At 37.8% G+C, this 12,203-nt stretch overlaps 1 protein-coding gene across 9 annotated transcripts in view; it reads left to right on the top strand.

The window, feature by feature from the left end:
- The window catches only part of LOC127487323 (uncharacterized), a 177,369-nt gene extending 166,709 nt beyond the window's left edge, over window positions 1–10,660 (top strand). For 8 of the 9 annotated variants that reach the window (XR_011383060.1, XR_011383061.1, XR_011383059.1 and 5 more), the window contains 3 exons: window positions 8,098–8,287; window positions 8,858–8,934; window positions 9,520–10,660. Coding sequence is in view for 3 of the 9 variants with exons in the window: in XM_070059585.1 (XP_069915686.1) it covers window positions 8,098–8,287; window positions 8,858–8,903 (236 nt within the window). In the remaining 6 variants the exon portion in view is untranslated. Of the gene's footprint in view, window positions 1–6,298; window positions 7,955–8,097; window positions 8,288–8,857; window positions 8,935–9,519 lie in introns of those variants that run through there. The other variant, XR_007914086.2, reaches the window with a different exon arrangement.
- Window positions 10,661–12,203: the final 1,543 nt, after the last annotated feature.

The following is a 12,203-nucleotide window of genomic DNA, read 5'->3' as shown; positions in this document are numbered from 1 at the left end:
GTGTCATGAAGGGGGTCTGATGACTTGACAGAACTGCATTTCAGTGAAAATACATACAGATCGTATATTCTGCTTATTTCTTGGTGACTGCTTAATCATTGGTAAATGTGGATGGATTTTGTACAAAATACTCATGACTTGATCAGTTCTTATTCAATGGTTAACTTCCAAACTGACTGCAGAAAACAGATGACAAAGTGTGCAGCAGTGCCCATTCCTGTTGTTTAACATTTCTGGTTTGAAGAAAGAAAAGCACATTACTTTAAGTTTTTTCCCCTTTGATTATTAAGGGTGAGTCTAAGTTTTCAGTGTTTGGCTGTGTGTATTTCAGGTTCTGTTAACATTCTTTGTTGATTTATCTTGGAAATATTTTATTGAGTGTGTTTTTTGCTCAGGAAAGTTTTTAGTCAATTTGTTTCTTTGTATTGACCAAATTAAAAAAATTTAGATTTGTTCCTTTGCTTTTGAGTTTAGGATTCTTTTTTCTCCTATAATTGGCAATTTTGCCTATTTAGTATTGCTTATTTTTTAATTATGTAATTTATTAGGGTTTTTTGGGGGTATGTATGTGTGTTTTGGGTGTGTATGATATTTAAGATTCTGGAATTGTTTCTAAACTATGCATCAGACAAATATTGTCCCCTGTTCATTCTCTTAGAAGACCTTATTTATTACATACTTAATTCTTAGGCATTTGAGAGTACCTTGCTCTTCACATAATCAGATCTTAATAGCATGTTTCTTTTTTTTTTCCATTGGTTTTAAAAGATTATTTATTTGAAAGTCAGAGTCATAGCAAGAGTGGGAGAAAGACAGAGACAGAGGGAAAGATCCTCCATCCACTGATTCACCCCTCAAATGATTGCAACCACCAGGACTGGGCCAGGCTGAAGCCAGGGGTTTTATCTGGGTCTCCCACGTTGGGTGCAGGGCCCTAGACACTTTAGCCATCTTCTGCTGCTTTCCAGGCCATCAGCAGGAAGCTGGATCAGAAGTAGAGCAGCCTAGACACAAACCGGCAACCCCATGGGATTTCAGTGCCACAGGCAGCTTTACCTGCCATCCCCCTTTTGTCTATTTTTAAATTCGGCTGCTCGGTTATTTTGTTGTTGAATTGTAGAAGCTGCTAATATATTCTGAATATTGATCATATATATTTGTCGTATATATGATTTGCAAATATTTTCTCCCATTCCATAGTGGCCTTTCTACTCTTTATGTGGTCATACAAAGGTTAGCATAGCATGTTTCAATATTTGGTAGCATACAGACTTTTTACACCCATTACTCTTCTTTTTCAAACTTTTCTTTTTCATCTGTTAAGTATGGAAGTATTTTTTGTCTACTTTCAAAAGAAGCACCTCTTGAATTTTCACGTAATAGCTTTATATTTATAAATGTTAACAGGACTAACGTTTCAATAATATTCCATTTCCTCTTCCATGAACATGAAATATTTTTAGCATATATTCAAGTTGTTTAATAACTGAGGAGAGAGTCATGGTTCTTGGGTATTTGTTTAAAATGTTATTTCTACACATTTTGTGTTTTATTTTAAATCTCTACTGCTGACATGACAGATACTGATTTTTTTTCTGTTTTGTGAGTGTCTGATTTACAGAACTTTCTTTTTTTTTAACTTTTATTTAATGAATATAAATTTCCAAAGTACAGCTTATGGATTACAATGGCTTCCCCCCCATAACGTCCCTCCCACCCGCAACCCTCCCCTTTCTGACTAGCAACCTTCCTATTATCTTAGATTTTCTAGATAGAATTTTTATCCCTCTTTTTCATTGTAGATAACTCCATGTTTTGCTTTAGATTTTATGTAATTTGCTGAAAATCCTAGATAAATTCTGAGATTGTGAATATCCTTTGTCTGTTCTAGACTTCTAGATTTTATGCATGGGAGTGCCTCATAGTTTCTCTAAGTAAGGACATGGCTACTGACTTGAGACAAGTTGATATTTTTGCATAAAAATAGAATGCCTTTTTAGTTTTTTTAAAAAATATTTAAAACCAAGAACTGGACTGACTTTTATCAAAATGATTATTAGCAGCTGTTGAGATGATCAAATGTTTTGTGTTTGTTTTGGTTTTTTTGATGTAATATTTCACATGAAAAGAGTCCCAGCTATTAAATTCCATTTTCCAAGGAGATATTTTCAACATGAACACTCAATGAACTCCAGAATGTGTAACACTCCATTAAATCTCTTGTACCGAGAGCATAATAGAACATATTTTAAAAGGGAATTTCACCTTTTTGCTTTTATTAAAGAATTTCTGATTCAGATTGTAGATCTAGAAAGCAAGCTTAAGCAGTTACTAAGGTTGTACATTCCCTTCGCTTTATTTATTTATTTGTTGCCTTAGGCTCAGAAATGGATATTTAGTTTGGAAAGATTTTTTTCTCTTTTCAATTATATTTGTTAAATTTTATTGTTTCACAAAATGACTTGCAAATGTTTTTCTTTCACATAGCTGATTTCTTCTCATACTGGTTTCAGGAAATTATCTGTGGCCAACAGTGTGTTGTTGTTCTTGTTAGCATGTGACTCACGTCCTTCTGTCTTCCTTCCTTTTAGTTTTAAACATGCTTAAAGGAGAAAAGACCCAAGGGTTGAGTACTGGAAGCAATGACCACAGTTAAGTAGGAAGTATATAAACACTGATATATTGAAGGAATCACTATTTCACCAATAATTCTGTCATTTGTACTAGTGAGCTGTAGGTGAGCAAGGCATTTGGGAGCTGTCAGGGACTTAATGCCTATTACCTTGTTAGACTGACATTTGTAGGAAAAGGGGATTAATACCACCTTTTGATAAAACTACTGCTCAAACAGTACTTTATACTTTGTGTATCTGTGTGGGTGCAAACTGTTGAAATCTTTACTTAGTATAGAGTTGATCTTCTGTATATAAAGATAATTGAAAATGAATCTTGATGAAGGATAGGAGAGGGAGAGGGAGTAGGAGATGGGATGGTTGTGGGTGGGAGAGAGGTTATGGGGGGGAAAAGCCACTATAATCCAAAAGTTGTACTTTGGAAATTTATATTTATTAAATAAAAATTGAAAAAAAAATACCACCTTTTGAAGGGAAGTTGCCTTGAATCACAGTTTTTCTTGGGGCTTGGCATTTGCGTCTTTTGGTTAGCATTTTGTACAGATTCAATGTTAGCAAATGAGGTGAGCAGAAATGAAGCATTTTAGAAAATCTGCTTATTCCAGTTGACAAAGGGACAGCTGCTTATTAGATAGCAAAGCTGGAATTACCTAAGGATCCAGAGCTATACCTTTATAGATTATAAAATACCTGTCTTTAATATAGACATTTGTACCATTTAGACATGCTCCAACAAGTAGTAGACAATCACTGGGTACCCTAGACATGAATAAAGGAATAACTAGCATTGAACATAATTTTGATTTAATCCATTATAGTTCTGGGCTATGAAATATGAGAATCTCAATGCTTACTTTTAAAAAAAGGAATATTAGGCTGGCATTTGACACAGCAGTCAAGATGTCTCTTGGGACACTTGCATCCACATTGGATGTGGCTCTGGCTCTGCTTCTTTTTCTTTTTCTTTTTTTTTTTTTTTTTAAGATTAGTTTGTTTAGTTGAAAGGCAGAGTTACAGAGAGGCAGAGGCAGAGAGGTCTTCCATCCACTGATTCACTCTCCAGATGTCTGCAACAGCCAGAGGTGTGCTGATCTGAAGCCAGGAGCCAGGAGCTTCTTCCAGATCTCCCACGCAGGTGCAGGGGCCGAAGGACTTGGGCCATCTTCTACTGCTTTCCCAGGCCATAGCAGAGAGCTGGATCAGAAGTGGAGCAACTTGGACTTGAACTGGCACCCATAAGGGGATGCTGGCTGGCACTGTAGGTGGCAGCTTTACCTACTACACCACAGCACCAGCCCCTGCTTCGGATTCTAACTTCATACTAATGTGTACCCTGGAAGGCAGCAGGTGATGGCTCAAGTACGTAAGTTCCTACCACTCATGAGTGAGACATGGATAGAGTTCCTGGCTCCTGGTTTCAGCCTGAGGCAGCCCTGACTACTGTGGGCATTTGGGGAATGAACTAGTAGATGGAAGATCTGTCTCTCTCTTGTTAGACTTTTCAAATACAAATTTCAAAAATGGTAAAATTAAAAATAGGAAATTTAGTTATATGAAGAAAGTAGATTTAACACTTTTTTTTAAAAAAAGTAAAGTTTACAGTCTGAAATAAAAACAATAATAACTTAAGTGATGCTGTCTCACCCCAGGTAAAGAGTGAAAGAATACAAAAGCACTTTGAATCTCTTGTGCTGCTTGCCTGTGTGGTTGTACAAGCTGATCTCATTCAGCTTCAGCTTTTTTATTAATGAAATAGAGATAATAATCATGTCACAGAATTATGAGTCTCTACATACATGTATATGAATAGTTATACATGTGTGTATTATCTAGTACTTTGGTATGCAAATAGTTCCAGATCAGTAGCATGAGCATGACCTTGAATCTCAGCTTCATGGAGACTTCTTAGAGTCCGCATTTTAACAAGAGTCCTGGAAGATTCCTTTGCACATTACATATAAAGTACTTCCCAGTCTAACACAGTAATTTGTTCAGAATCATGTTCAGTTAATTCAGTCTTTTTTCTTTCAAATGACTTTTTAAAGAATTTATTTTCATTCTTTAAATTCAAAGGCTGGGAGGGGGCAAAGGGGAGGAGGGGAGAGGGAGGGGGAGGGGGAGGGGGAGGGGGAGGGGGATCTTCATAGGCTAGTGTACTCTCTAAATTCCCCCCACAGCCGGGACTAGCTAGCCAAAGCCAGCAGCACAGAGCTTAATCTGACTCTCTCATGTAGGCAGCAGGGACCCAGCCACTTGAGCTAGCACCTGCTGCCTCTCTGGGTGCATGTTTGCAGGAAGTTAGAATAGAGCACAGCTAGAACTGGAACCCAGAAACTCTGATATGGGACGTGGGCACTCCGAGCATCATCTTAACTGCTGTACCCTTTAAATTAGGTAAGTTTTAACTCAGAAATCTGCCTCCCTTCACATAAAAACATAAAGAACCCACCAATAACTACAACCACAAAATATGGGATTGGCATGTTTCTCAGTGGGTCTCCTATCTAGTAATCCTTGCCAACAAAATACATGATAGAGATTCCCTCCTCTTTTACATTAGTTATGTTCGCTTGTTGAAACAGGATGCTAAAATGGAGTTCTGCGCAAGACTCCAAGACACCAAATACACATGAATTTACAAAGACAGAAGTAAGCCAAAGAGTGGATTTGGGACAGAGGATGTCTTGGGAGAAGGTTTTGCTGTGAGCCATGCCTGGAATGCCAGGTACCTGCTCCTCTTCATCAAGCTCAAGGATGAAGAGGCTTCCAGGGGTGTGTAGGAAGCTTAATTAATGACTCCCACAGGAGGTTTTGTGTGATCCAGCTCTTACCAAGTATATTTAGAAGACAAAAAAAAAAAATGCAAGTTGTTGCCTTGGTTTTGGGTCCAGTAGAAGAGACAACATTGGGGTTTACCAAAAGACTTCTATCCATGCATAGTTTTTTCATAATGCATATTTTCCTTTCACCTTTTGGAGACCTAATATATTTCTATAGGTTATCATGGACCTAGTCAGTGTTATGCTGAAAGATGGATCCTACCAAGAAAAATGAAACAACAAAATGACAAAAACAGGTCTTCTCCCACCACTACTTTGTAGCAATAGTCAGCTTTCGTGGTGGAAATATGTCTACGTGGCTCTTAGGATCTATTAGAAGCTATCAACTTGACGTCATTGAACATGGAGTTGGGAACAAGCACACAAAGGTCACTCTCATGGGGCTGGCTGCAGCACACCACTGGAGAGAGAGGGAGGCAGGGGAGGGAAGAGAGAATACAGCAACGATGGCAGGGGGATCCTTACTTCAGTAAGATGGAAAATTCATAGGCAAGCACTTGGATTAAAAGCACACACCTTCACAGCAAATTGACAGCAATTAGAGCAGCTAATCAGAGATTCTTTGGAAGACCCAGAAAAGTACTTTTTTTGGAACAGAGTCAGCTTTAAGAATCTGTAGGTGGGTGCAGACTGCGAAGGCTGGTGGCCACAGGGCATTGCCTCACCTGTCCTCCTTCCTTGCCAGCAAACTTGGGGAAACTGACCCACACTGGTGGAGGGAGAAGAGTTGGTGTTAAATCTATTTTACAAAAAATTATTCCCATCTCAGACTATATGTGGTAAATATGAATTGAGGTTGTGTTTGCCTTAAAGTGATTGTAATTCTGTTTATTATCTAATAGTGAGCCTGGAGTTTTTCATTTGCTGGTGGAAATTGCTCCTAATCAATAAGGTTTAGAGAATAATTCTGGGAATAAAAATAATATTTTTCAATTAAGCTACAGATTGTGCTAATTCAGTACAGCAGTTACACAAATACCTTTAAGTTCCATTTTCTAACTAAGTCTTAAGCTAGAGGTCTAACCGCAACCCACAGTGAATACTCCCTGCTACTGTCTTCCCAATTCCTGTGTACTTGATAGTATGTTGTATAGTAAATTGTTAATAGGCTCTTGTGAATCTTTGAAGGTTTTCTTACTATTACATGAATATTCTCATGAGGTTAAAGTTTATTTCTACTTCTCTAACTTTGCCTTTGCTAAAACCTAATTCTTATTGTCTAGCAGAGAGTACTGTTGATAAATGCTTATTGAAAAAATAGAATAATATTTTACTTTCAGTCATTTTTTAAATAAAGCAGAAGTGAATGAAAATGCATGCATATCAAAAGGAGAAATTACTGTGTAACTTTCTTATTTAAGCCTGGAAAATTTGATCCTTTAACATGAAGGGTATTATAGGAAAAATAATTTTTAAAATGTTTTTTCATGTTGTATTTTTGAAAATGTCATGTTTGCAATGGACATGACTGCTGAAGCTAGACCTTAGATTTTATTACCTTTTAGGTTTACAAACTATAATGTTTCCTTTCATCGGCATGCAGTAGTATTATATCTCCTGAATGAACAAGGTAATTTCACATCAGTCATAGTGATTGACTATGTTATATTGCAGAATCTATGATAAAAGGCATTTTTTTTTGGAAAATGCTATGTCCCAACATACTTAACAATATGTTAGGGGCTTCATGTTATTTTTATTGGATTTTAATTTTAAATTTTATTATGTTTTTATTACGTTCCAAACTGTTAGACATACTCAGCTGCCTTCATGGTTGTACCCAGGTCGGTGCTCTGTGCCTGATCTGTGCATAGTAGGTGCTTAACAGGGCTGGATAGCACTGTCTTGGCTATTCCATAACTAGACTGAGAATATGGTCAAATGACATGGACTCTAAAGTTTTTTAAAGATTTATTTATTTTTTGAAAGTCAGAGTTACACAGAGAGAGAGAGGAGAGGCAGAGAGAGATCTTCCATCCACTGGTTCATTCCCCAATTGGCCGTAACAGCCGGAACTGCACTGATTCGAAGTCAGGAGCCAGGAGCCCCTTCCAGGTATCCCACATGGGTGCAGGGGTCAAAGGACTTGGGCATCTTCTACTGCCTTCCCAGGCCATAGCAGAGAGCTATGCCACAGTGCTGGCCCCTGAAAATCAACATTTTGAGCAACTCTCACCAGAATTCCTTGTAGAAGTAGAATTGGAAATGAGATATAAGGGGCTCTGCAAGCAGGAGGTTAGATCCCACAAACCCAAGGACTTGGGTGTTACATGGTATTGGTGCACAAGAAAAAGGCAGACAATGATGATGTTAGAGAAAGACCAGAAAAGGATCTGTTAGTTCTGCAGAGGAGAGGAGAAGTGAGAGGAAACATGGGATGAAGCTGGAAAGAGGAACCTACAGATTGAAGAGTACCCAGATTGCATGAAGGAGAAAACCAGTGCGGTCCCCCTTAGGGAAGTCCACAGAGGAAATCCTCAGGTGGGTGGCTCTTGCTGCTCAGTTTCAAGTTCATGTTAGGTCTTCAACGTGAACCTTTTTTTCCCCCCTCTCCATTCCAGGAATCATTTCACAAAGCCTATTCTGTTATGAGTCTTAACTGTGTTTGCTTATTTGTTTTGTAGAAATCAGAGAAGATGATTTCAAGCTTGGGTTGGAACAGAAGAGAGAGAGCAAGAGTGAAAGCAGAATTCTGAATCCAGAAGCCACAAAAATGAAGATCTTCACTTTTCCTCAGCATGCCTTATCAATCTGTAGAGAACATGAAAGGTTTTTATATTTGCAAGACCCAGGGAATTATCTGGAGGTGAACTGGTAAGTCAAACTAATGGGCTGTTGCGTAACTGACATTTGGGAAACAGGAAGAAACATCTATTGCCTTCATTTATATTTTGGTTTGTGTTTTGACTTCATCTCCCATTTGAAGAAGACATATGACAGATTTACTGTAAATCCATGCATACATCATAGCAGTCTTTTTCTTAAATATTCTTGAGGGCAATTAGGAATTAGAAAACAATTTTCTTGGAAAAAGCTTCGCTCAAGCAACATCCTGCCTCATCAACTTCAGTGGGAAAGCATTGGAGCAGAAGTTTAATGGTGGTGAATAATTATAATCAGCTGTCTAAATTAGCAAGCCATCTGTGTGTCAGTCTCCTCACACACAAAACTTGAGGGACTGGTGGGCCAGAAAATGTCCAGTGTTACTGTGCATATTCAATGCAGTGTGCTTATTCTGATATATACAGAATAGTCACTATGAATAAAGAAAAGCTTTGTAAAAAATAAGCTACTCATTGTTTTATGGTTAAAAATGGATTTTCTGGATTAAGTCTGCTACCTTTTTTTTTTTCTTAATTTTCCTTTCAATCTTTTCTTGGACAGGTATCTCTATTTAATTCTCTTGGTCTTGGTCAATGTCATCCAGTAGAAAGCAGAAGAAATAAGTTATTAGAAACAAGGTATGGAAAAATTGGGTTTCTCAAGGGTTTGGTGATTATGATTTTTCCTTCCATAGTCAATTTTTAAAGGGTTTTTGGCCATGAAACAGTGTTGTATTTTATCAACATCTGCTTTCTCTGCATCTGTTGAGATAATCATACTTTTTTTTTGTTTGTTCTTCAGTTTGTTGATGCCATGTTTGACATTTATTGATTTGCTTATGTTGTGCCGTCCCTGCATCCCTGGGATAAATCTTAGTCCAGGTGGATGATCTTTTTGATGTGTTGTTGGATTCGATTTGCTAGTATTTTGCTGAGGATTTTTGCATCTGTATACAAGAGAGATATTGGTGTATAGTTCTCTTTTTTTGTTGCACCTCTGATTTTGGGATTAAGGCAGTGCTGGCCTCTTAAAATAATTTTGTAAGGGTTTCCCCCGCCTTTGGTTGCTTCTTTCACTTGGTGATATGCATTAAAGAGTCCCATGTGTCTTTTTTGTGGCTTGAAAGCTCATTTACTTATAGTGCTGCCTAACGTTCTATTGTCTGGAAGTCTCCTGGTTTGGTTCTCTGCTCACTCACCGAGAGATGTCTTGGTTGGTTACAGGTTTTCACAAGTATGCATAAAGCTTCCACCAGTACCTGTGATGCTCCTACGTTCCTAACTCCTTCAATAAGTATGAAGGAGAGCAACTGTGGGGTTGTGTGGTGAGACTATGTTTAGTTTTATAAGAAATGGTCAGATGCTTCCAAATCGGTTACCAGTATCCATTCCCTCCAGCAATGGATGAAATTTTCTGTTGCTTCACTTCCTTGTTATCGTTCAGTGTTGTCAGTATCCTGATTTTTGGCCATTCTAATACGTGTGTAGTAATGTCTCACTGTTTCGAGTTGCATTTCCCCGATGACGTACAATGTGGGGCAACTTTGCATTGCTTTGCCATTTGTATATCTTCGTTGGTGAGATGTTTCTAAAGACCTTTGCTCCATCTTTTAATTAGGTTGTTTATTTTCTTAGTGCTTTAGGAGTTCTTGGTGTATTTTGTATAGCAATCCTTCATCATCTATGTCTTTTGAAAATATTTTCTTGTACCCTGTGGTTTGTCTCTTCATCTATTCGTACTCTTTCACAGAGCAGAGAATTTGAATTTTAATGAGGTTGAGCTTGGTGTTATATTCAAGTGACAGCAAACTCAGGCCATCATAGATTTTCTCCTGTTATCTTCCAGGGGGTTTACAGTTTTCTGTTTAACATTCAGGCCTATGGTCCATTTTAAAAGTCAGTTTCTGTGAAGGGTACAAGGTATGTGTTAGATTCATTTTTTTGTTGTTATTGTTGTTGCCTGTGGATATCTAGTTGTGCTAAATAGCATTTTTTGAAAAGACTACTTTGGGGCATAGTGGGTAAAGCTACTGCCTGTGATGCCAGCATCCCAATGGGTGCCAAGTCGAGTCCTGGCTGCTACTTCAAATCCAGCTTCTTGCTAAGTGCCTGGGAAAGCAGAGAAGATGGCCCACTTGCTTGGGCCCCTGCCACCCGTGGGGGAGACCCAGATGAAACTCTTCACTCCTGGTTTTGGCCTGGCCCAGCCCCAGTCATTGTGCCCAACTGGAGATTGAACCAGCTGATGAAAGACCTCTCTCTCTCTCTGCCTTTCAAATAAATAAATACATCTTTTGAAAAAGATTCATTTCTCCATTGTATTCGATTTACTCCATTGCCAAAGGTCAGCAGATTTTATATATATATATATACATATATATATATATCAGATATAGTCATACATATATCAGATATAGTCATATATTATATAGTATATATGATATATATACTATATAGTATATATTACATATATATGATTTATTTACTTGAAAGACAGAGTTAGAGAGGGAGATATAGAGATCTTCCATCTATTGATTCACTCCTCAGATGGCTGCAACAGCCGGGAATGAGCCAGGCTGAAGTCAGGAGCCAGGAGCTTCTTGCTGGTCTCCCATGTGGGTACAGGAGCCCAAGCACTTGTGCCATCTTCTGCTGATTTCCTATGCACATTAGCAGCGAGTTAGATTGAAAGTGGAATATCTGGGACTCAAAATGGCACCCATATGGAATGCTGGCATTGCAGGCTATGGCTTAACCTGTGACACCACAACACTGGCCCCAAGCAGACTATATTTATGTGAATCTGTAGTGGGACTCACTATTTTATTTCACTGATCTATTTGTCTATCCTTCACCACTACTGTGTTGATTACTGTAGGTTTACAGTAAGCTTTAAAGTCAGGTAGTATCAGTCTTTCAACTTTGTTCTTAGCTTTCCATATTATGTTGCCTATTCTGAGATTTTTACCTCTCTGAACAAACTTTGAAATTCGTTTGTCAATATTTACAAAATTAGTTGCTGGGATTTTGATTTTGATTTTGATTTATACTGAAGTATTTTCTTCTTCCTTGGTACTGACTGCTGGTTCTCTGCCCAGTTGCTTGCAATGGTTAGGGTTTTGCCAGAGCCAAAGCCAGGAGCTGGGGACTCAATCCACGTCTCCCATGTGGGTGGCAGGAACCTGGTCCCTTGAAGCATTATTTCTGCCTCCCAGGGTGCACATTAACCAGAAGCTGGAACTGGGAGCTGAGCCGGGACTCAAACTCAGACACTGATGTGGTATGGCAGTTTAACTACTAACTCAAATGTCTGCCCTCAGATAATTTTTTTAACAAGTTGATGGAATTCCTTTGTACTGCTACTTTTATTAAGAGTTTATTTTCCTTCCATGAATATGTGTTGCATTTTGTCACATGTTTTTTCTATTGATAAATACATACTTTTCAAGTACACACATCACATTACCAACATAGTCTCTGTACTGAGTTCTAAAATATTGTAACATAAGAGAATTGAAATCATATAATTTGTTCTCTGATCACAAAAATGAAATTGCAAAACAGCCAAAAGATATTTGCAGTATCTTCGGATACTTGGTGATTAACACTTGGGATTAACACTACAGAAGCTCTATGAAATAATCACTAGTAGAGCTAGGAAATATTTTAAATAAAATGGCTGCAAATAAGTATAGCAAAATTGGTGAGATGCAACTAAAGCAGTGACTGAAATTTATAGTTTTAAATGTGTAATAGAAGGGAGTGTAAAATATTCTCTAAGCTCCCTCTTTCAAATGCTAAAAAGAATGAATTAAACTCCAAGTAAAAGGGTGAAAATGAAAATAAATTTGCAATCAATGAAACAAAGTCATATGCTTTGAAAAGACCAGTATAAATTAATTAAAGAT

Source organism: Oryctolagus cuniculus, chromosome 16 (genome assembly GCF_964237555.1).
Source record: "Oryctolagus cuniculus chromosome 16, mOryCun1.1, whole genome shotgun sequence".
Classification (NCBI taxonomy): domain Eukaryota; kingdom Metazoa; phylum Chordata; class Mammalia; order Lagomorpha; family Leporidae; genus Oryctolagus; species Oryctolagus cuniculus.
The sequence above is the reverse complement of the archived record's forward strand: the minus strand, read 5'-3'. Positions and strand labels throughout refer to the sequence as shown.